The sequence below is a fragment of the Neomonachus schauinslandi genome, chromosome 3 (assembly GCF_002201575.2).
Source record: "Neomonachus schauinslandi chromosome 3, ASM220157v2, whole genome shotgun sequence".
NCBI classification, from domain to species: domain Eukaryota; kingdom Metazoa; phylum Chordata; class Mammalia; order Carnivora; family Phocidae; genus Neomonachus; species Neomonachus schauinslandi.
This window is the reverse complement of record NC_058405.1, coordinates 61,584,747-61,610,525: the sequence shown is the minus strand read 5'-3', so window position 1 is coordinate 61,610,525 and position 25,779 is coordinate 61,584,747. Positions and strand designations below refer to the sequence as shown.

General features: G+C 38.5%; 1 protein-coding gene across 4 annotated transcripts in view; it reads right to left on the bottom strand.

Annotated features, from left to right (window-relative positions):
• Nucleotides 1–25,301, bottom strand: part of VPS36 (vacuolar protein sorting 36 homolog) — a 31,301-nt gene extending 6,000 nt beyond the window's left edge. The window contains exons 1-11 of one of the 4 annotated variants that reach the window (XM_021678364.2): nucleotides 25,194–25,241; nucleotides 19,731–19,791; nucleotides 17,790–17,858; nucleotides 15,381–15,451; nucleotides 12,413–12,527; nucleotides 11,282–11,371; nucleotides 10,514–10,600; nucleotides 3,234–3,266; nucleotides 3,048–3,125; nucleotides 2,298–2,432; nucleotides 832–897 (exon numbers count right to left, since the gene is read on the bottom strand). In XM_021678364.2, the coding sequence (XP_021534039.1) occupies nucleotides 832–897; nucleotides 2,298–2,432; nucleotides 3,048–3,125; nucleotides 3,234–3,266; nucleotides 10,514–10,600; nucleotides 11,282–11,371; nucleotides 12,413–12,527; nucleotides 15,381–15,442 (666 nt within the window). In that variant the 5' untranslated portion in view covers nucleotides 15,443–15,451; nucleotides 17,790–17,858; nucleotides 19,731–19,791; nucleotides 25,194–25,241. Of the gene's footprint in view, nucleotides 1–831; nucleotides 898–2,297; nucleotides 2,433–3,047; nucleotides 3,126–3,233; nucleotides 3,267–10,513; nucleotides 10,601–11,281; nucleotides 11,372–12,412; nucleotides 12,528–15,380; nucleotides 15,452–17,789; nucleotides 17,859–19,730; nucleotides 19,792–21,419; nucleotides 21,474–25,193 lie in introns of those variants that run through there. The other 3 variants (XM_021678363.2, XM_021678362.2, XM_044913564.1) reach the window with 3 other exon arrangements.
• Between the last annotated feature and the right edge of the window lie 478 nt (nucleotides 25,302–25,779).

The window sequence follows — 25,779 nt, the reverse complement described above, 5'->3', positions numbered from 1 at the left end:
TCAAACGACTGTTTCCAGGCACAGCCTTGGTCAGATAACAATCTTTGTGAGCCTCAGCTTCCTCATCCTTACATCATGCCCTAGGTGGGGAGAGGGAAAGTAGCTACCTCGCTGAGGTACTGCGAGGAGAAATGGGGTAACGTGTGCAGAGCGCAACAGTAAGGACTCACTGACGGCAGTCACGATGACGGTTCAAATAAAAACAGAGCAGAGGCTCAACTCCTGGCTCTGCGGGGAGCGCTGGAAAGACAGGTATATCAGCTGTGCGCACGGAGGTGACTACTGACGCCACAAAACTGTCTGACTAAAGGGCTCGAAGAGTGCACGGACAGAACTTGGGGGGCCGAGGACATGTGGGTGTGAAGGGACAACGAGGGTCAAAAAACAGCCACTGCTGATTCAGAGCCAGAGGAAGAGGGCAGCTTTCCCCCTGTTTCTCTACAGACCATCTGTATCCAACCCAGTGAATCCCAAACAGCTGACAATCACAGAGAAAAGGACCATACACAGGCTTATTAATCACAGTACAGACACCGAATATTAAAGACAGAAGGTATTGGTCAATCCAAATCCTTGTTTTAAAGGTAGGAAAACCGAGTCTCAGTGAGGTTAAGTAAGCTACTCAACATCACTCAGCACATCCCTGGCAAAACAAGGGACAGAGTCTACCTCCTAGATCCCAAGGCAGTATTCTTTTACTACACCACACTGCTTCTCAAATAGTTTTGATATTCTCAACCCTTCCTCAAATTGTACTCACTTTGGGGAACGTGTGTTATATTAAGAAAGTCTATATTTAGTTAAAAGAATATCTAAATGTTCTATTCTTACTTCCATTCCTCGAGCTCGGTTTACTAAACAGTACACCTCCGTGAGTGACATTATTCCCCCTCGTTCCTGTTAAAATATGGAATTTAAAAAGCATTATGTTATAATTAGCACCAGTTGGCATTTCTTAACAGAAATCATAATCAGAGTGAAATCCGGAATCATAAAACTTCCTAAGAAGCCTTTAAAAACTAAATTTATATAGAGGAAAACCTAGTCAGATACATGAAGCATTTCAAATTCAGTATTTGGACTGAAACATCACTATTACTGTTTTAACATTTACTTAAATGAGATGAGGGCCTCTACACCATGTTTCAAAAAGTGTATTTAAACGTTTTAAGTTATTACAACTAATAAATGAATAAATTATGGAATTAAATAGGAATATCACCATTGTAACCCCAAATGAATAACAGATCTAGATATTGACTGTTGGTAGCTGCTGCTATATCACCAAAAAGACAAACAGACATTATGTACCTCCTGATGGAAATGCACAGCACCCTCTATGAAACATGCATCAGAAAAAAAGAAAAAAGAAAAAAGAACTCCTAGATATAACTTCCAGTCTACAAGGAATACATGGGGCAGGGAAGTATGTTAAAACACAAATCAATAAAATCCAGACTCTGAGACACTCTATAATAAACCACTAGTTTCTTCAATAAATAAGTTGTATGGGAGAGAAAAAAGAGACAGGAGAAGGGGAAACCTATGGAATAAAAAAAAAAACAAAAAACTTTGAGACAAATCAACCAATTGCAAGGTATCCTGATTTGAACAAACTAACTGTAAGAGAAAATGTGACTACTAACGAGATATTTGATGATACTAAAAAACTATTTTTAACTTTTCCTGTGTGAAATGGGATTATAACTACATTTAAAGGCATCTTTATCATTGTAATTACATACTGAAAAATTTACAAAGTGATGTGATGTCTGGGATTGCCTTAAAGTAATTTTGAGTGAAGACTGCTTACACACGAACCTGGATGATAGGCACGGGAGGGATTCATTGTACTATTCTATTTTGTCATGACGGAAATACTTCTTAATATAAGTTTTTTTAATAAATGAAGTTTTGATTGCCTGAGTAATGTCAGAAGATAAATCTGTATTATGAAATGATTAACAGTACACTTATATTAAGATTCGATATATAGAAATATATATCAACATCTAGAGATCATATATTTCCTTTTGAAAACAAGAGATAAGAAAAACTTCCTATCAAATAGATTTAAGGAGTTACAGATATGTGAAATGGAAACTGAAAATAATCTAGATTTTGACAACAAATCCACTAATAAGGACACCAAAATGATTTAATATTCCTGAAAGAAAAAAATAACATGTTGGTTGAACAGTAGCCACACTGTGAAAGGAGTTAGACTCGTGTTAAGATTTCTGAAGACTTGGCGATTATTTAACACGACCGAGAGACCACTGAGGTTTTGCTTTTACCTCTAGTGGCGTCTGCAGTATTGCAGCCAGCTGTCTGGCCAGCTGCACGTGGTAGTGTGTGCCAGAGCCACAGGTTTCCCTGGTAACTGGGTTAGCGATGCCCATGCTCAGCAAATAGGACTTAAACCTGATGGTCTATAATCAGAGAAGAAAATGCACAAAAGGACAAATAAGCAGCATTAGTCTCTCCACCCCAACATTGGAAATCTATCATAAATTCAATTCTACTCAATTATTTCTATATCTACCCATTTCTTCTACCTTGTTTCTATTGCGTAAACTCTAAGAAAGTGGATTTCTAATAGTTCTCTGCATAAAGCTAATTAATTATTCTTCTTCCTTCTCCTGTCTTGATATTTCATACTCCACTGACCTCACAAGTTCGGTGTGAGAAGAGGTTTAGGTAACAACTGTGTTGTATTTAAGGCCAACCAAATGATAAAGCCAAAAACTGAGAAAGGAACATGGCTGTGACCAGACTGCAGACAAATTTAATGAAACAAATATCAAACATATGGATATGTATAAAACAACCACTCCTTACACATTTCAGTATCTCTCTTTTCCACACTCCAAGAGAAGGTATTCAAGTATCTTCTAATTCTACTGGTTGACTTTTTCTTTAATACTTTCATATGTCCACAAACCCTAACAGAAATCACTACATTAAGAAACTGCTAACCCACCAAAACATCACTGCATTATTTGTCTAATCTCGTTTCTAATGCCTTAAAAAGGCAACCTATTTACCTCATCTTCTGTGATGTCACCTTGCTTGTCTTTAATCTTATTAGCAATTGATTTTGATAACTCCACCATTTCCTTAGCCTGTCAAGAGAACAGTAAAAGACTGAAAAAAATCATGTCCCCAAAATGTCTGCTAACAAAACTCCTATCATAACTGGGAGGAATTCAATAGGTGTAAATTACACATACCTTGATCATTAGCTTGCTGAGGTCTTCAAAGGCCTGAAATGAGAAATGAGTTTTTGTTGGAATCTATCTAAAGAATTAAAATGTTTTAAAGCAAAGAAGCTTAGTTTCTCTATTTTCTTCCCTTACACAAAAATTTTTGAAAATTTCTTACAAATAACAGGCGCCTGGGTGGCTCAGTTGGTTAAGCGACTGCCTTCGGCTCAGGTCATGATCCTGGAGTCCCAGGATCGAGTCCCGCATTGGGCTCCCTGCTCAGCAGGGAGTCTGCTTCTCCCTCTGACCCTCCCCCCTCTCATGCTCTCTCTATCTCATTCTCTCTCTCAAATAAATAAATAAAATCTTTAAAAAAAAAATTTCTTACAAATATCAATTTGTGTAAATATTTACATAAATAATAAACCTATCTTTTTTTTTTTTAAAGATTTTATTTATTTATTTATTTATTTATTTTTAAAGATTTTATTTATTTATTTGACAGAGAGAGAGGCAGCGAGACAGGGAATACAAGCAGGGGGAGTGGGAGAGGGAGAAGCAGGCTTCCCGCCGAGCGGGGAGCCCGATGCAGGGCTCGATCCCAGGACCCTGGGACCATGACCTGAGCCGAAGGCAGACGCTTAATGACTGAGCCACCCAGGCGCCCCAATAATAAACCTATCTTATTCTAAGAACTCAGTTTAGCTAAGAAACCATAAATTTTCCAAAACAAACTGTGAAAAACGACTTTTCACATTTTCAAAGAGAAAACAGTTACCACTGATGTATGTTTGATTAAACAAACAAAAGGTGACATAAGTAATAAATTGTTCAGAAAATATTATTTACTGTTCTTTCACACAAGCAAGAAAATTTGTCACTGGTTTTTCCCAAAACCATTTCCTGACGGGAGGTCAAGAATCAAAGGCTGTGTAAAGCTTTCCTGGTGGAAAATGGCAACGCACAGCTGCCAGAATACTTCCTTGAGCACAACAATTTTGGCTTTAATAGCAGGTGTGATTTAACTGAAACTGAAAACCTCAGCCTTTAATTACTGAACAGATTATACTTGTAGCTTTGGATACAGTGGATATCAGAAAGGAAAAACATTCAAATACCACCAAACATACTTAAATAAAACTCATCAATAGTTTGATTTACTACAATGAATATCCACTTCAAAGTCTTCTTTAAACTTAATCAGACATATTTACAATAAATTTATTTCATACTGCCAAAACAATACTTCCAGTGAAGAACATCTTCCAAATGATGTGCACAGATGTTATTTTTTAAACCAATTAAGCAGCTTATCATTAAATGAAAAATCTTTTGGTCCATACAGAGTAGTGGTCAACAGATTCTGATTAGCTCATGCCCATCTTACTTACATGCAGAAAAGTATCCCCCATCTGCAAAAGGATTTTGCTGAAAGAATAGAGTGTTGTGTAAGATTCTTATGGCCAGACTTACTAAGGCTAATACTGAAAACAAAGGGGAATGTGCACACACCTAACAGGAATTTCCTCAGATAAACAAAAGGCTTAAACACTGGATTCTTATCAGCAACAGTCAGCAGATGCAGGAAACCTTTTGTGGGAAACTCTGGGCACCAGCTCTGAAACTAAGTCATTTCTAACATTTAAATGGAAGGCAAATCACACACCAACCTAGTTTTCAAAAATAAAACACACAAACACTTTACACACTTAGATTCTTACTTCGGATATACAAAATATTGATAGATTTCTCTTACCTGTGTAAAGAAAACTAGTAAGACAACACTTTTTAAAATTTTATGATAAATCACTTTATTTACTGTTACATTTTCATATAAAAAAATATGCTAAAAGTAATAGTGAGTCCACATTGAATACAGAATACATAAATTAGCCCTATTGCTTACAGTCTGTAAAAAATAAATACAAATATTTTAGTGTCTTAGAAGAAATACCTATATTTTAAGTAATCATAAAACACAAAAGCTTCCTCACTTCTATCTATATTATTACTCTAAAATTTGGAATTAGCCAATTATCTAAAAAACAGAGAAACTACCTATAATAAAATTAAAGCAACATATGTACAAATGCAAAAGAGATGCATTTGCCCATTTTACTATTTTACCTGCCACTTTACAGACCATCTATCTCTCTACCATATCCACAAATTTCCACTCTAATTTTTTCAAAAAAAAAAAAGGCAACTGCTCTAAAAGTATTCTTGTGAGTTGATTTATAGCATTATTTCTTGCTTTCAGTCATTATTTTGGTTATTAGCTTCAATAACTATTAATATATATTCCTGAATTTTTTGTTTTTTTTTTTTTTTTTTTTTTTTAAGAGAGACTGTGTGTGTACACGCAGGGGAGCGGGGGTAGAAGGAGAGGGAGAGAGAGAATCCTAAGCAGACTCCATGCTCAATCTGAGCCTGATGCAGGGCTCAATCCCAGACCCTGAGATCATGACCTGAGCCAAAATCAAGAGTCGGACACTAAACTGAACCACCCAGGCACCCCCTGTTTCAGTTTTCTTGATTCTCTACCTTTACATATTCTGTTCCCTCTACCTGGGTCCTTTTACCCCTACTAGTCATCTGCCAGTGCCTGCTAAACTTCCAGGCCTTGACTTCCATTACAAGTGCTAACAAGGCCTCCCTGACCCCCAAAGAAGTTAGAGGCCATGTAATGTGTTCCTGCTGCAGCCACTGTTTTCTCTAACACGGCATTTCTCCCACTGTAGGGAACGCCTGTTTGCCTGCCTGTCTGGTGCACTGTCATATCTAAAACATCTACCTGATGCAGGGCTTGCACAGAGTAGAGAGCAAGGACCACCTGCTGAATAAATCACTGACCTGTGTGAGAGGGCACGATGACCGTGTTAAAACCTCTGAGCTATGCAACTCCATGAAAATTAGATTGAAACAGAATAGCATTTCATAAATTAAGAAAAACATGATTTTGAACACCAAATTAGTATAGCACCACTTAGAAAAATACTAATAATTCAAAATTAGTTCACTGCTCCATGCCATCTCCAAAAGTGTCACACAAAAAGATGACAACAAATGTCACTGAAAGAGGACAGTGATAGTACCTTCCAAATGGCAAAGAGAGTGGCCACGATGTAGGAGGACCACACTTGTCTGCACACCAGGAGACCTGAGTTCTCATAACCCTGCTTCCAAATCCAGTCACTAGATGATTACTTCTCTGGAGAGTAAGAACCCCTGTAATGCCAAAATGCTGGAACTTTGTGAATTTAAAGATTCTGGGAAGATGGTGGCGATGGCAGCAAAATTTCTGAATCTCTCCAAATCCCAACAAAGAAAGAGGGCAACTAGATCTCAAAACCAAAAATCCATAGGCAGCATATACTATAAAACTAAGTGACAAGATAGCTCTAAAAAACCTCAAGATACAAGCAGGTAAGGACAAACTACCAAGAGCCACAAGATCTGCATGCTCTCAGCATCCAGGCAGGAGAAAGAAAAGGGAAGCAACAGGGCAAGTGATGGATTCGACAACAAGAGACCCCAAAGGAGCCCATAGGTAGTCCCTGGAAAGAGAGTCTAGCCAGTATGAGGACAGGAACTAAAACTGGGAGGGTTCTGCCCACTTCAATAATGGGTGGGTATGAGGGGTCCTCAGGAAGGGCTGGCCCTCCTGGTTTCGCTTCCAGCAGGGGATCCCACACCAGGGAGAAACCGCTAACAGAGGACTCAAAAACTGAGCAAGAGAAGAATAAGAATAGAGGAAGGGCAAAAAAAAGGTCCAGATAAAAACAGGGGAAGGGAATATAGGGCCAGGAAATCAGAAAGCAAGCCACCACCTTTTTTAACGCTGCATGAACATAGCAGAAGAGTGAGCTCTGTGGAGTAAGACAAGCTACCCTACACTAGGCCTTTCTCTCAAAGTTCAGGAAAACTGGGCGCCTGGGTGGCTCAGTCGGTTAAGCGACTGCCTTCGGCTCAGGTCATGATCCTGGAGTCCCGGGATTGAGTCCCGCATCGGGCTCCCCGCTCAGTGGGGAATCTGCTTCTCCCTCTGACCCTCCCCCCTCTCATGTGCTCTCTCTCTCTCTCTCAAATAAAAAAAATAAAATCTTTAAAAAAAAAAAAAAGTTCAGGAAAACTAATTCCACATGAAAAATAGCAACGGCAAAGTATCAAGGTCAAATGCCACACAAAGGTATTATGAGAAAAAAGAAAATAAGGAGTAAAATAACATTACAGATAACAAAAGCAAGCTGGAAAGACATGCTCATAGATCAGATCAAAATTTAACCTTTTCTTTCAACATGAGCTAAAAGATGTTAATAAAATGGCACAGGGGCGCCTGGGTGGCTCAGTTGGTTAAGCGACTGCCTTCGGCTCAGGTCATGATCCTGGAGTCCCGGGATCGAGTCCCGCATCGGGCTCCCTGCTGGGCGGGGAGTCTGCTTCTCCCTCTGACCCTCCCCCATCTCATGCTCTCTCATTCTCTCTCTCAAATAAATAAATAAATAAAATCTTTAAAAAAAAAAAAATGGCACAAGCCATGAATGGACAAAATAAATCAGAAATGAAGTGACATGATTCAGGAAAGAATTTTTGAAAAAATCATTTCAGAAATAAAGACTATATTAGAACACAAGAATGAATAAACACAATAGATAGTACCTTAAGAGAAACAACAGGCTAGAAAGAGAACAATTTCCTAATAAGAAATGAAAGAGAGAAAAAGGGTTTGAAAGTCACAAAGGGGGGATGCCTGGGTGGCTCAGTCAGTTAAGCAGCTGCCTTCGGCTCAGGTCATGATCCCAGGGTCCTAGGATCGAGTCCTGAGTCAGACTCCTTGCTCAACAGGGATCCTGCTTCTCCCTCTCCCTCTGCCTGCCGCTCCCCCTACTTGTGCGCGCTCTCTCTGACAAATAATAAATAAAATCTAAAAAAAAAAAAAGGAAAGTCACAAAGAGTAAAGCTAGGCAGTAGAGCTTCAACACACAGCTAATGGTCTCAGAGGAAAAAAAATAAAGCAATTATTAAAACTTATAAAACTGAAAAAATTCCCTGGAATTAAAAATGCAATTTCTAGAACCAAATACTAAGAGCATATTGTGTACCTGAGAAGAACAACCCAGAATGACTAACACATCAACACATTCTAGTAAAATTACCGTGCTTTATAAAAAAAAGGAGGGGAAAAAGCCTTTGGGCATCTAGGAAAAACAGGGACTTCTCAGGTAATGGCTGATTCCAGATCTGGGGCAGGAAATGTACAAGCTGGTCCTGGAACTTGTGTCATAGTAAATAGCAAGGAAGCTATCAAAGTCCACCAGGTCACATCAAAAGCACTCAGGAGCCAACTTGAAGAGGCTCCAACTAGCCAAAGATGGGACAATGTGAACTTTAAACAGGATAATAATTGCAACTGATTGAAACCCAACAGATATGTTAAGATTTGTGAATTCATACTAATATGTAAAAACCTCGAATGAGTTGCCACTGAAGGATGATAAGGAACCAATTAATTATCCTGATGATAAGAAAAAGGCACTTATTCTGCCTTCCCTGTATGAACTGTATCATAGTTCATACTGAGTAGTCAAATAGTAGATGAAGGGAAGCATCTCTTCAAAAGGTATTCCAACTAATAAAAAATAAATCCTAGAATATCACCATTTGTAACCACCAGTGAACGAGCAGATCTATGCAATGAACATGAACAGCTGCTGCCATCATCAACAAAGACAGGATGTACCTTCTTAGGAAAAAATACAGCATCACCGCTAGTCTCAGCAAAGAGATCAAACACGAGTCTGATCAGGCCTCTGGATCCAACTGCCATTTGGCAGGAAATACTCAGAGCTGAGGAACATATAAAACTACCATAAATATGAGATCAGCAAAACCTAGACCATGGGCACTTAATAGGTCAAATGACCTTGGTTTCTCAATGATCTATATTTTCAATCTAGTGGGCCCATACTTGGTAATACGGTGATTAATTTTATATGTGGACTTGACTAGATCATGAGGTGCCCAGGTTCTTGATCAAACATGATTGATGGGTCTGTGAGGGTATTTCCACGTGAGTTTAGCATTTGAATTGGTAGCCAGAAGCAGAACTGCCCTCCTCACTGCGGGTGGGCATCATCCAATCCTCAAGAGCCAGAACAAAAGGCTGGAGGAAGGGAGAACTCATACTTTCCCTGCCTGACTGGTTAAGCCAAGACAGCAGTCTTACCCTGCCTTTGGACTGGACCTAAACCATCAGCGCTCCTGGTTCTCAGGCCTTTGGACTTAGTTTAGGATTTCTATCACCAGCTTTCCTGGGTCACCAGCTTGCACGTGGCAGATTGTGGGACTTTTCAGTCCCCACAATCACATGAGTCAATTCCTTATATTAAATGGCATAGTGTGTGTATATATATAGAAAGGGATATATTGGTAACTACATTTGTATACTGATATCTATAGATCTTCTACTGATCGTTTCTCCAAAGAATCTGGATTAATACAGGTATCCCACAACTATTTGCAGCTTAGACTTTATTTGATTGATATACGTCTTTGAAATTCTATGAACAGCACTAGTCAATGGAATTTTACTTATAAACTAGTTATTAAAAACTGAAGAATTACTTCATAGGGTCATTTCATAAAAAATCCAAGATCATTTTTATATAAACACAGGAAGACCAATGACATGTTCCGATGTAGTAGCTGACTGCAGAATCTAACATGCCTAACTGCTTTTCTTAACTAGACTTCTTTCCCTTTCACTTGCATTTCCTCAGATATGATGAAGTTGCAGACACACTGCGAAGCACATGCTCAGGGCTGTTGTCCTGGTGGAAGGGATGGGCTGGTCTGCGCCTTTTTTACTGTGTCCGTGTCTGGTCCCTGAGCATCAGTGGCATAAAACTGTGGCATCTAGCCAGGTTAACAGCCTCAGAATAGCATTTTTCCCTCAACTAAGTTAACCAAACCTCCAAATAATTATACAGAGGACCCGGAATTCATTAGGAGTATTCTCCAATTAATTCCATCTAGGCTTTAAAATTTACACACAGCAACCCACAATGTTTTCTAACATCACAGAAAACAAATTTGAGTTCCATTTTTATTTCTTTTTGGAAAAGGTTTTTAAAACATGTTTTGGCTAAATTATGCCAACCTGAAGAAGACCTGGAATAAGAGACTATGGCTTCAGGCAAACTAAATATATTCCAATACACAGAATAGAATTAGTCACAGCTACATCCAAAAGAATAAACACAAATGGCCAAGAAAGACAGCTGACCGGAACTTTATGTGTGAGTTACCTCAGAAATGTTTTTGTCCGTTTCTTTCCTTTTTTCTTCCAATTTCCTTTCAATGCCTACAATTCCTACAGCCCTTATTCTTCCTGGCTGAAAAACAAAAGTAGAAAATAAAACATACAAAATAGGAAGGACACACTATTTTGCAACCCACCACAACATGTTTTCAATGGCGGGAAGGGACCCACAAAGAACCAAAGAAAACCAGCACATGATTACATCTAGTTTCCTTTCAAAACATGTGTCAGTTTCTTGTCATACATAACGATCTTCAAATCATTATTAAAAAAACTAAACATACAATAAGTGGCATATTTTACTCTGTATTTTAGATATAAATTAAATTCATGTTTGTTCTTTGGCAAGTTATATACGTATCAGATATTTAATAGGGTCTCAAATATGCAAGAAATTATAGTTAAAATTTTGGTATTTGACTCTTAATATACAAACTACATTTTTCACACATTTGAGTATCTGTGCACAGTTGGTGGTTAATTTAGACTGGCCTGAAAAACATCACCCAGAGGCATTGTCTGTTCTCTCAGATGCCACACTGATTATGAAGAACAGAATGTAGTGAATGGAATCTAACTTCGACCACCCCAAGAATCACTCTATTAAGTAGTCATTTATTTTTGCTAAGTGTCTACTCTCTGCAGAGCACTAAATTAGGTTCTGTGAAAATAAATGTTTAATCAGAATTATCATTATTTTGTTCTAGCAAGTTCTAGCAAAAAATACTGGATTCAGAAACAGTTTCAACAATACCTGGGGTCCTCTATTTGTTTGTAATGACTGGGAAACTGGCATATTCTCCCATCTTCTCTGTGTCATTTCCTCGGATAAACGCCTGTAAAACTGTTGTACATATACATACACTTTAAATGAGTCAGTCAGGTTATAGTATCCTCATACAAATCATTAACATTTCTTTAGTTGAAAGGCCTGTTCAGTCATTTGCAACAAGCCTAGAACTCTCAGAAACATCAAAAGAAATGAAAGGAAGTTCTTTTCTTGGATCAGCTTCATAAAGCACAAAGGAAAAGAAAAAAAAAAGAAAGAAACTGACCTTCTATATAAAGTGAGCTATTCTCAACAAAGAGATGAGTGACAATGAATAAATAGACCTACTTTTAACAATCTCGCATATGTGGATTGTTTTCAATCTATAGCGAAACAGATATAGTGCCAAGAAAAATATACAACCATTATCCATGAAGGAAGCAGAGAATAATTTGTCTAGTTAAAATGTGAAGCCAGAAATTAGGGCCAAAACATCCCTACACTCACAAAAAATCAACTATATTGTTTAACTACAGTGAGAATGATTTCAGTTAGTCGCTTATCTTTTCTTAGTGCCTACCATGTGAGGAGTGCTGAGTGAAGTGCCATAGAAAAAACACAGAAATAATTTAGGGTATCAATGAGGAGATAAACACACACTTGTAAATGTCTGAAGAATACTTACACAGTGACTTACTACTCGGAACATGTAAACTCATACTATGGAGTAAGTACTTGAGTGATGAGATTTGTGTGGAGTCAAGAAAGACTTCCTGACTTAAGGCTGGTGAGCTATCAGATGGTTTAACATTTCACTGCATTAGACTCTGCCTCTTTAACCAAACCACTGAAAACTTTACTAGTAGCCTAATGGCATGACTTAGCATATTTACAGCTTCTGCTTTTTTCTTGGGACCACACCCTCCTGCTTCCCGTTCCCACCAAAACCTAAACCTCGTATTTTCTACTGATAAGGCTTAAGATATAAAAATTTTATTGTAAAAATATGGTGAAACCTGGTATGTTGAACAATATCGATTTACATCATATTAACAACAACAAAAAACACACACAAGCACATGTTTCTAGTCCAATTTTACGCATATAAAAACCTACCTCAATCTGGCCATGTTCTTTGAAGGAGAGTTTGATGTAGGAGTTCTTACTACTCTGGAACGGACCGGGTTCTTTGTTGGGTGGAGCTGGGTGAAGATGAACCACTATTTTGGCACTAAAGAATAAATGTAATGAATTTAATTACCTTTTAAGAACGACTTATTCTATTTTCATAATTTTTAATGTATTTTAGTTCACTTTTAAAATTCATGTAGAAACAAAGGACATCCTGAAAGGAATCCTTTTAAACTTTGTATTAATTCAGTATTAATGAACCTTTCAAAGATACCTCTACTTACAGCTTATAAGCTCTGAACCAAGAAGTTCAAGTTACTAGCTCTATAGATTAATTAAAAATGTGGTTTCAAAAAAGTAGGTTCAAAATAAGTTTGCGAAATTTGGGATAGCTCACTATTTTGGTTTATGATTAGGGTTTTCCACGTACAGAGTCATCCCCAGAGGTTACCAGGGGGCCCATAATTTCTGCCAAAGCATCCTACCCTACTCATTTGAAAACAAAATGTGAAAACTTATCTGTGTAAAACCAGCCAGCTGACACTTTATTACATCTCCATCCAAAACTAACACTCTACGGTATCATTTTTGGAAAATGCCACTCAACCAACAGCATGCTCTAGAAGATAATCCAACAGCAAAAACAAATCTCAAAATGCCGCTGTGCTAGGAGCACAAACTACCATAATCTTTATGACTACCATTATCTTCTGTGCTACTAAAAATACCATTGTATTGGTTCAGCTTTATAAGCCTTTCCCCACAATCTGCTCAATAAACAATTTCCTTCCATAAATGAGCAAAACCAAAAAAACGCAGTCAAAATACTTTGGATACGCAGCTTAGGGCTTTTTCTTTATGACCACATTACAGATTCGCCTATTTATTATTCTATCTTGTTTAGGTCCATCTGATTGCCTAAATATCGCTACTAAATTGAAACACCATGTGTGGGGCCTCCTCAGTGTAGTAAATGCTTTGGTTAGTAAACTGGGGCCAGACTTGTAAGGACTCTTCCGAACCTATTCCTTTGTGGTGAACTTCTTTAAGTCAGGTGAGCAAATAAACTATGCAATGACAGTAACAGGACTGTCTGAAATGAGCTGTCAGGTAGAGCAACAAAATACGGCAATTAGGTCCAGGTGACTGAGCAAAGCATTACACAGTCTTTAAAACTGAAAAATCTGAGCCCCGTTATCAGATTTTGTCAAAGGAAACTCAATGAAGAATTAAAGATTACAAGACAAAATGAAGTTTAAAAATGTCAAAGTCAGCAAAAGAAATCTAGGTCAGTTTTTAAATATATTCATTTCGCAGGTCATTCAATTACCATATTTCAAGTTTAAAAACCACCCAATCAAAGACGCATCTTGGGATGAGACATGTTAAAAGGTGAAACTATATATACAATTTTGAATCAATGAAATATGGTAATTGCTTGGGGCGAGGGAGCTGAGAACTAAAGACAATATTTGAGAAACGTTAACCTGACGTATTATTAAATTCTTCCTCACTGGAGAAGTTTAAAAATAAGACACTAATGGGAAGGTAAATATTTTAAACAATTTTTGTTATACAGTTTAAATTTCCTTGGAACACAGCAGAGGAAAATTCAAATGATCTGCAACACCTTCAAGTTTTACTTTGTAGAACTTAAGAAAAGCAATATACACAAATATCGAATCATTATGTTGTGCACCTGGAACTCATACAATGTTATATGTAACTGTACCTTGATTAAAAAAAACTTAGTAAGATGGAAAAAAGTGACAAGGGGAAAAATAGAAATTAGAGAAGTAGCCTACTCTAAAATCTGTGCTTTTATTAATCTCTTTAAAACGTCAGTTTCTTTTATGTCAAATAAACAACCTTGTATCCTAGCTACAACTTTATAATTAAGACATGCATTGCATTTCCAGTGAAGTTCAATATTTGTTTCACCTCTACTGAAGTAACTATACTAAAGCTCAAAATGGGCCCACAAGGAAAAAAAAACTCTTATCAGCAATACTTGTTCATAAGTTGCCCTCAATTACATGCACTTAAAGTAAAAGCCAGAATTTTTTGTACCTGATTAAAAAGAAACATTTTAACATGTGGCTTTAAACCAGGGTGATCACAAGTCCTGGTTTGCCTAAAACCATCCCATTTTATGCTTCCTTGGTCCAATTATAAATAGCACCCCTAGGGCGCCTGGGTGGCTCAACCAGTTAAGCATAAGACTCTTGGTTTCAGCTCAGGTCATGATCCCATGGGTCATGGGATCAAGCTCCGCATCTAAGCTCCTCATTGGGCTCCATGCTCAGTGGGGAGTCGGCTTGAAAGATTCTCTCCTTCTGCCCCTCCCCCAACGTGCTCACTGCACATGCACGCTCTCTCTCTCAAATAAGTAAGTAAATCTTTAAAAAAATAATGAAATAAAATAAATAGCACCCCCTATTACTTTTATAAATGTCCCAATTTGGGCAATAAATATTATGAAATATATTAAATATATGAATAAATATGAAATATTTAACACTGATATCCGAAAAGGTCAAAGTGAAGAAACTTAATGATCAACTAGAAATAGTAAAATCAGTCATTTTTCTCAGGTGAGTCACTCCTGATTTTAAGTACTAGATACACAGACATGTCAAAGCGAATGTTTGTGGAAACACATGCAATGACAAGTTGGTCGACACTTACTTATTTTGACCCAAGAATATTATAGCAAACCTTAGGACTTGATTTGTGCTTTAGGAATGACTTCCATTTATCCATGAGATTAATGTAGGAAACATCTTCTTAGGGGGCTCCTGACCAAAGATTATTCTTCATAAAGCCCCAAAACACAATCATTAGATTTATTCCCACATATGCAGTCATGGCACAACAATAAATCTACTAAGTTGATAGTAACAGCTTGACTGGAACATTTTTGTCAAAAAAGACTGCACTAGAGAGACCTCACCTTTTCCCAATTCCAGCTGCCTGTTCTTCAATGAACACAATCTGGGAAAGAGGAAAGGCCATGCAACACTCCTAGAAGGAAATCAATACAAAACATGATTCATCAGATTCCTTGTCAGAAATCCTTGTTTTATAGTATTTAAGAGTGTCATGCACCTTTACTTAATAATAAAAACAATTAAAAAAATTGTAAAATGATTTTATTCCTTAAATAAACTGAAGGAAAAATGGGATGAAAACAGTACTGTGGTGGCATTTTGCCACATGGAAGAATGTAAGAGGTTTAAAAGCCACTGTAACTACTTTTGTTTTTACAGTAGGTACATCTTTTTAAAAGCAGTATTTATATGAAAACTTTTTATATGTAAGACATCCTTATATGGGAAAAAAAACCAGAGCAGGTAAATCAAAACAACTTTAAGGAGTGTGCTTATACAAGTGATCTTTTTTTTTCTTTTTAGTTTTCTACACTTCACTCACCATTTTTAACAGAAAATACTGACGTAGGTTCCCTTTATTAGCACATTTAACTTTAAGTTATTATAAATGACTGGCATTTAATAGGTCTAAGGGTTTCTACATTAGCCTCTTTATATGATAATCAAAAAAGGATGCTAAGATTAATTTACAAACATATGTTTTAAGGACACCTATCCTTTCAAAAAAGACTTTTTCCTAAATATATACTTCTTTTAAAAGAATTAGACACCATTAACAGCTGTAAAGTATGCATTACCAATAAGGGAAATACCACCAATAAGGGAGCAAAGACTGATTCTTGGGGGCCAAAAAGAGTCAGATTTTACAATAGTTAGTGGCCTTTTAAAGGGCCTCAGTACAGTATATAGTTTGCCTGTAAAATTAAAATTTCATGGTAGAGGGGGGCAGCAATTATGAAAATAACATAGAGTGGTTATTTTACTGGCAACACTGAAATTTATACACACATACATTTCAAGTTAAAGCTCTTTGGAATTAAAATAGCTTTATACACATAACTTGTTCTCTCTTCCTAGAAATAAAAAAACAGGGAGGTTTCTCCTCTTGCTGAGTGACTTAGAAGCCATTCTTCACAATACCTAGGTAAAAGCATGTACTTCCTGGCAGACCTATCCTCCCAGAGTCTCAGGAACAGGTTGTTCTGAGGACCCCTGACAATGATTGGGAGAAATATTCCCGTTACATACAGAACATTCAGGTATGTGGTAGGTTCTGACTGGTGTTTAAAAACAGAAGTGACCATGATTCTCTCTCTATTCAGCAACTACAGACTTCTCTGGAGCTGAATGAGGGACAACTCCTAACTCCTCTATCTGCACTCCATTCAGAGAGATCATATGGGACACACTCTTTTAACATTGTGAAAATGGAAATTTATTGCATTTTTTAGTTTTGATGGAAAAGAAAGGAAAGGAAACGAAACGAGGAAGGGAGGGAGGGAAGGAGGAAGGAAAGAAAGAAAGAAACAAAGAACAAAAAGAAAGAACAGAAAGCAAGAAAGAAAAAGAAAGAAAGAAAGAAACAGATTTCAGTAATTTAAAACCTAGAACATTTTTTCATGTGTCTGTTAGCCATTTGTATATCTTCTTTGGAGAAGTGTCTGTTCATGTCTTCTGCCCATTTTTTGACTTATTTGTTTTTTGGGTGTTGAGTTTGAGAAGTTCTTTATAGATCTTGGATACCAGCCCTTTATCTGTAGTGTCATTGGAAAACAGTGTGGAGGTGCCTCAAAAATTAAAAATAGAGCTACCCTATGACCCAGCAATTGCACTTCTGGGTATTTACCCCAAAGACACAGATGTAGTGAAAAGAAGGGCCATATGCACCCAATGTTCATAGCAGCAATGTCCGCAATAGCCAAACTGTGGAAAGAGCCGAGATGCCCTTCAACAGATGAATGGATAAAGAAGATGTGGTCCATATATACAATGGAGTATTACTCAGCCATCAGAAAGGATGAATACTCAACTTTTATATCAACATGGATGGGACTGAAGAGATTATGCTAAGTGAAATAAGTCAAGCAGAGAAAGTCAATTATCATATGGTTTCACTTATTTGTGGAACATAAGGAATAGCATGGAGGACATTAGGAGAAGGAAGGGAAAAATGAAGGGGGGGAAATCGGAGGGAGAGATGAACCATGAGAGACTATGGACTCTGTGAAACAGACTGAGGGTGTTAGAGGGGCAGGGGGTGGGGGGATGGGTTAGCCTGGTGATGGGTTTAAGGAGGGTACGTACTGCATGGAGCACTGGGTGTTACACGAAAACAATGAAGCGTGGATCACTACATCAAAAACTAATGATGTATCATATGGTGACTAACACAACATAATAAAATAAAATTAAAAAAAATAAAATAAAAAATTAAAACCCAGAACAGATTTTTAAGAAACCCTTTATCTTACATGATTTTTCTGATCTCTCCAAATTAGTCGATGTGTACTAAGAAGGAGGGTCCCAGCATCAAATTTTATCTACAAAGACAAGATCGTCACAAAACATTAATGATGTATCACTCAATGTGGTCCAAATTTTCCTCCTCACAAATTACACAGTAGTAAATTAACCATATAAACGTTAGAGAATTAGGCTTACCACAAATTAAAGAGAAGCAATACTACACACTTCATAAGCTATATATATGTGTGTATATATATATATATATATATATATATATATATATATATAAATAAAATTAGGAAAAAATGTCAAGCAACCTAGATGTGTAACAACAGGCTAGTAGTTAAGTCAAGTATGATACATTCATACCCTGGAATCCATACAGAGGTTAAAAAGAATGAGGTGGAGCTGCATGGACTATCACAGAATTCTATGACAGAGTTAGTGGGGATAGAAAGCAACTTACAGCATATTACATATAATGTAATCAAACAGAAGAAAGAGATAATCTCCATATCCCCTAAACTACATTGTGAGACATATGCATGTGTATATATATACACATACACACATGACTAGTAGGAAAAGATATAAATGGAATACTCACTCATCTGTTAACAATGATTATCTTCGAAAAAGTGTGAGGAAATGGGCAGAAGGAAAGCATAGGCACCCTTTTAAAACTATCCACTTCACTACTGATTGAATTTTTTTACCATAAGATTGAATTTGTGTATAGCACTCATATAATTTTTTAAAATAATTTTTAAATAATAAGAAAATAGACACGAACACACACAAAAATAAGTGTGGCTAGAGATTCAATCAATGGCACTAGAACAACTGGGCTGCCCAGTAGAGAATAATAATAATAATAGTAATAATGTTGGATTTATACCTAATATACTGCACCAAAATAAAGTCTAGATCAAATATTAGAGTCAAAAAATTATAAAAGCATAGAAAGAAATCACGAATTTTTTAAATAATCTAAGAGTAGAGAAGGTCTTTCAAGGAAAACACTAAGCCCATTAGCATTAGAAGCAAAGATTTATAAACTGAACTCCACACACATGCACACAAATCCCTCATGGCAAAAACCAGCAAGAACAAAGATGGCAGACTGGGAAAAATAACTGTAACTCACATCAGAGACAAAGGGTTAATTTCCTTAAAATATAAAGTACTCTTACAAATCAATTTTAAAAAAATAGCTTGTAATCGATTAGAGAAATGGGCAAAGACTATTAACAGAAAGTTCACATTAAAGGAACTACAAATGATTCTTAAACACATTAATAGATGCCCAACCTCACCGATAACAAGAAAATGGTAAATTAAGAGAACATGAGGACACCCCCTTCATCCAGGAGATGGGTAGAGGTCCTGAAAAGCTTGGTAACACTGTGTCAGTGAAGTATTGGGGAAATAAGCATTTGCACACATTGCTGGAGGGACAACCTCCATGGAGGGCAATGTATTAATATCTATCAAAAATACAAACACACATATCCTTTGATCCAGTGATTTCACTTTTAGGAATTTATCCTACAGATGAATTCGTACATGTGCATTATGATAAACTATTAAGTTATTCATTGATGTTTGTGAAAAGCAAAATATATTAAACAAGTTAAATGTCCATCGAGAAATGTACACTCACACAATGAACTGCTACTCAGTCGTTAAAAAGAATGAGGAGACTCTTTATCTGCATATTACATTTGAAAAAATCTAAGATGCTATTGATTATGAAATGCATCCTGATTCCAGTTGTTAAAATGTGTGTGTGGGGGGGGCGGGGGAAATGGGCATTTAGAATTGATGAAATATGGTAAATTCTCCACATAGATTAAGTGAAAAAAAAAAGCAAGATTCAGAACTTTGTATGCATAGTATATTACAAATTTACATTTTAAAAAAGGAAACACAATTTATACAAATACCTATCCATGATACATATGCACAGCTCTTCAGAATGATACACTGGTGGCCTCTGAGGGGGAACTGAGTGACAAAGAGACAAAGGTGAAAGGGAGACTTTTAACTTTATACTTTTTGTGATTTTTGGATTTTTGTCATGGGATTGTGTCACCTACTCAAAATATAAATATAAAAAATGTTTTTAAAAACTATAATACAATCACACACACACAAAAAGATATGCCAGCTACATCTTTAGGACTGAATCCTTAATCCTCATCCTTTGCTATTATGCATTAAAAAGTATATAAATAAGCAAATTTTAGAGTTGGAATCCAAGAGATAATATATCAAATCCCTTCATTTCTATTAAAATTAAGAAATATATTGGAAGCCTCTATCAACTCTAATTACTAGGAAGTAGAATTTGTCATAAGGTAGGACTTGCTTGTATCCTTTTGAGGAGTAATTAGTTATTTCTAAAGTTATAAGGCTGGTCCCATTTTAAGGCCACCTTACAAGACAAACTCAGAGGGGGAAGGGAGGTGTGGGCAAAATGGGTGAAGGGGAGTGGGAGATACAGGCTTCCGGTTATGGAATGAATGTCATGGGGATAAAAGGAATATAATCAATGATATTGCATTGGGACAGATGGTGGCTACACTTGTGATAAACACAGCATAATGTATAAACCTGTCAATCACTATGTATGTTGTACACCCCAAACTAATGTAACATTGTGTGTCAACTATATTCAAATAAAAAAAATTCTTTAATTAAAAAAAAACCTCAAAGGAAAGCATTTTCATAGGGTCCAGTTTATTACAAATAATCCTTCTGAATTTAAAATAATGTGGTTAAAAATGTCTGTCAAGTGAATAACCAATCAGAACACTGTTATATATCATTAAGTAAAAATAATCATAAATTATATATGCAAATCAATATTTATTACAAGATACTCATGATATTAACAAAGAAAAAAGCAGATTTCAAAGTAGTATACATAGCATGATTACACACAAACACACACACACACAGCCACAAACAGAGAATGTGCCAAAACTAATTGCTTATGGGTAGTAGGATTACTGATTATTTCAAGTTTCTTCTTTTGGCTTACCCATATTTAACAACTTTATAATTTGTCTAATGAAAAAAATAAAAAATTTGTTACAGACATATTTAACTTCGTGTAGTCTGAAATGTGTATATTTTTTGTTAAATCAAACATACACAAACACTTTTTCTGTCAAAAAACTCCTTGTATAATAAATAACCAAACCCCTTTTTAATATGAATTTTTAAAAATTATTCTCTAAGAGTAAGGTATAACTGTATTACTAATATGTAGTCATTATCAGTATGGTTAAAAGCTTTAATGGTAAGAGACCTACTGAGCCATCTAGTTTAAATACACTCTGAGAGATCATTCCACAAAAGTACTTCAACCCCTCAGAGAAAAGACTTGATGAGTTCCATGTTTTCTACTGAATCAGAAGTAAAACATACATACTCCTGGCACTTAATTCAGTCTGGCTTCAAATGTTTAGGCAAAACCAAACAATTAAGTTTAAGAGATTTTAAAAACCTCTTTTTTGTGAATGAGTAAGATTTCCCTTTTCCAAAAACAAGTATTTTATCAACTTGAGAGTACATGACGCTACATTACAGCCTCACAGTTGTGATTAAGAAAATGCTCTTTCTCTTACTGAAATTCAAGCATTAAAGATGTGAATTTAAGAGCTGAAGGCAGGGTATATTCCATTGCTACGTCAATTAACAATGTGCAAACGTAAAATGCAGCCGCTCTAAGAGAAGAAGTTGTGTAATACTTCCCTTCAGGGATTCCAAGGGATTATGAGCTAAACCTGATAGACAAGTTTAGGCTGGTTTGCTCCTGCCACTCAGAGCTAGAATAATTTTAACTACTTAAAGGTTGATGGAACTTAGGCATTTGCTGGATAAGCTCTTACCCTGTTTTTTTTTTTATTATACAACATTTTTCTGTTATAAAACAGCAGTTATACACTGCTGAAAATCTAGAAAAAAAATTTAAGTCTAAAAAAGAAAATGAAGTTACTCATAATCATACCAGCCACAGTGTATATGTGTATACACAAGTGTGTGTATGTGTATATATATGTGTGTGTGTGCATGTGTGAATAATCTTTAAATAAAATAAAATGAAGCCATTATATTTATAGTTTTATAACTTGCTTTTTTCAACTGGTGGCCTATCATTAGCAATTCCTCATGTGATTAAGACTTGTCTTTTTTAATTAACAAAAAGCTATGGTGGACGTTCAGATTGCTTCCAATTTTCCCTATCTGTGATAATATAGAATACATATAACAATGCTGAGATGAGCATCCTCATTCATTATATTTTTATGCATCTCTGATTATTTCCCAGGGGTAAATTCCTAAAAGTGAAACACCTAGCTGAAAGAAAATAAACGTTTTCCAAGTTTCCTAGTAAATGCTGCCAACTTGCCACTTTATACACTACTAACCTGCTTTCATTATATTTTTAAATTAGCTGAGGCTTTAGAAGCTTCTGTGAATTTAAACAAATGACCTGTCTACCTGTCTACCTGTCTACGAAACAACATACTATCCAGTCATAATGGGCCCATGAAAACTATGCCTGTAGAAACAAGCAGGGACACATTTATTCACAAGAGACACTTGGGTGCTTGGGCGGTGGGAAAAGCAATCTACTGTGGCTCCACCAAATATTAAGTGTGCGACCTCAGACAGGTCACAGTTTCCTCAACTATCAACTAAGAGCCTCTGTGTCTTCATCTTTGGGAGTATCCACTATATTAAACATTACATAAAGAATCTGGCACTGGTGACTTGCTATATTCGTGAAGCACTGCAGCCCAGCGAACAAAGTGCAGGCTTTGGGAGTCTGATCAATAGAGATTTAACTCCTGTCTCTCCCGCTAACTCTCTGCGGGCAAGTCACTTTCTAAGAGTTATTTTCCCATCCATAAAATACTTACCTCATATGCCCACGGAGAGGATTAAGTGAGACTGTGTGTAAAGCTCCTGGCACATAGTAGGTGCTCTAATTATTCAAGTCTTTTTTTTTTTTTTCCATGTATTTCACATCCACGATGAGCCAAAAGATACAAGGATGAGTAACGCACACTTTCTGCCCTCCAGGAGCGACCACCCGATCTAGTAGACAGCCATGTGCACGCTTGCCTCAGGAATGTGTTGGGATGCAAAGCTATGAAGGCTAAGTAGACTTGGACTGGAGTGCCCTAGACCAAGGAAGCCAGTGAAAGATAGTGAAAGGAAACTTGACCAGATCTGGAGGCTGATATGGAGCTTCCTAGAGTCTTCAGACTATGTGAGGTCTGGAAGCCTTCCAGCAGATGGAGGAAGCCAGGACCTGGGACTTTCCCCCAGGAATCAGTCCAGCCCTCAGCCACACAGCTGAGCCACACAACTAGCCAGTGACTCATTAGATGCAGCTCAGGGACCGCAGCGGTGAGCAGGCTTGTCTTAGAACTCTGCTTCAATTTCAGGACACCTACATCCGTCCCTCACTACCCTCAGCTTTTAGAACAGTTAAGAATTCCTCAGTAGATTAAAGGGTCTTAACTAAATTTTTCCCAAAACTTTTTTATTAATCCTCTGATAACTCTATCCACTTGTCCGCTAAAAGAAGCAAAAAACTTAAAAGGAAACACTATAATACACTGGTCTAGCAATGGTTTTTCATATACAGGTACTCATGGTTTTGTCTTTTTATTGTCTTAAATAAATCATAGTTATTTTATGTGCCAGCCAAGATGTTCCTAATTTGTATACTGGAGTTACACAGAACAACAGAGTGTGGTGCCCTGCAAAAGTGTGACTTCCTGCAGGGACTGTCTTTAGTGGAGTCTCTGAACACCAATCTATGATTGTCAGCATTCAGTTCTGAGAGGGAGGCATAATCAAACCGGCTGAGGGAGGGGAATTTGATTATGCTCCCCATTTAAAATAGTTCCAAAGGTTGTAACCTTGGTGCAAAAAACATTTAGCTTGTCACTGCACCCAAAAGATGCAAACCCAATTTGAGATCAAGTTAATAAAAGTGCTAAGGCAGGAAATCAAGTAAATCCAAGCAAATTATTTTAAGGAAAAGACCTTAACTTGATAATGGAGGCAACACAGTACACGGAAAACACCCTCAGGGAGGCAGAACACCTGGGTTCTATGCCATGTCAACTGTGTCCCCTAGATAGCTGGGTAACCCCTGCCCTCCATGACCTAGGAGGAAGGAAGTCTCAAGCTTCTGCAGGCACCGACCAGGAAAAGCTATGGGTCAAGGAGCAAACGCAAAAGTACAGAAGGAAGTTACATTAACAAAACCACAAAAAAGAAGAGACAGCAAGTGAAACTTCTGGAAAATAAAAATGCTGGTGAATAAACAGGCTTTTAACATTTTTCTGATTCCAGCTTATACATTTCATCCAGAAGAAGTTAGTAGTTTTGCAACAGCCCTCCAACCGGTCTCAAGGGCTAACTTGCCTCAAGCTTATGCACTCCTTGCTGGCTGACAGAAGTCCTTTGGTGTGCAGGAGAGCTAACCTACTTCCCTTGAGACTTGCAGACCACTGGCCTTGAGGAGTGAAGGACCAGACTTTCCCAGAAGATAAGGCCCGACTGCACTGGAAAACAGCCGCGGCTGATGCCAGCAAGTCTGTTCATGGTCATGTCCACCTCGGACTAACCGCCAGGGCACCTGCTTCTCAAGCACCGAGCACCGCCCCCCCCCCGTCCCCTTTAAGCCCTTCCGGCTTCGCCTGGACGGGGAGGATGGTCCTTGGAACGTCAGTCCACCGTCTTCTCAGGCCGCCCGCTTCCTGAATAAAGCAGCCTTTCCTTTCCCCCAGCACTCGTCTCTGGAGTACGGATCTTCCCGCGGGGCGCAGCCCCAGCCGAGGCGGAACCGGCTCTCCCCGCGGTAACAGTTGGACGAAGTCCACCGAACGCTCGCACTGGGAACACTCATCTCCATACCCAAGCGCATCTCCTAAGGTTTAGGCCTGGATGACAAGGCCCTGCCTACCACATCACTTGACAAAACAAACGCTCTAGGCTCCTTTCCAAAAAAGGGGGGGGGGGGGGGCGGGGAAGAGCCTTGAGAAAGGCGTCCCGGTGAGACCCGGACACCCTTCTCGGAAACCCCTGCAGGGCACTCCGGCCCCCTCGGTGGGACAGACTCCACGCGCTCCGGCCGCACCCCGGTCACGGAGGCACCCCGGGTCAGGGGGCCGGGCAAACGCGGCACCCGCCCGCCGCGGCCCGCCGTCACCACGCCAGATCCGGGACCGGAGGCGCAGGCACCCGGCCACACGTCGGCCGTCCCCGCCGCTCCCTGAGCGCGGCCGCCCGAGCGCCGCGGAGTGGGGACCGGGCGCCCGGGCGGGGAGGCCCCGCATGCCGGCCAGCCGGCGCGCCGTCCCGGAGGCCGCCCCTACCTTCTCCTCGCCGTCGTAGATGCGCACGCCGCGCTGCTGGATCACCAGGGTCTCGTTGATCTCCAGGAGGCCGCTGGTCCACAGGAAGCGGTCCATGGCCGCCGCCAGGCCGGCCTCCGCCGCTCGCCCGCGCCGGCGCTCGGGGGCTGCGAGCCGAGCGCTGGGCAGCCTGCAGCGCCCCCTGGCGGCGGGCGGGGCGGAGGCCGGGCGGGGAGGGCGCCCGGGACCTTGGGGTCGTGCGTGGGGCGCCACCTGGCTGTCGGTCCGCCTGTGGCCCGGCGGGAACGTCCACCCCATCCTTCGTCCGCTCGCGCGCAGACCCGGGGCTTCCCGGGGACTTTGAGGAAGGCCAGACCACAGCCTGGACTTCCTTATTGTGCATTATTCCTGCATATTTGTGCCGTTTCCTTGTCAGTGCCCAGCGTGTTGCCACTTTCATAAAAGGTTGTAGATAATTATACTGTAACTTTTCTTTTCAAATAAAGATTTATGGCCTGAAGTGTTTTTTAGACAGCCACGATCAGTATGAAAGTACTATTTTGTGCCCCTCTTTCTTCCCCATTAAGATCACTTTCATTTAAACATT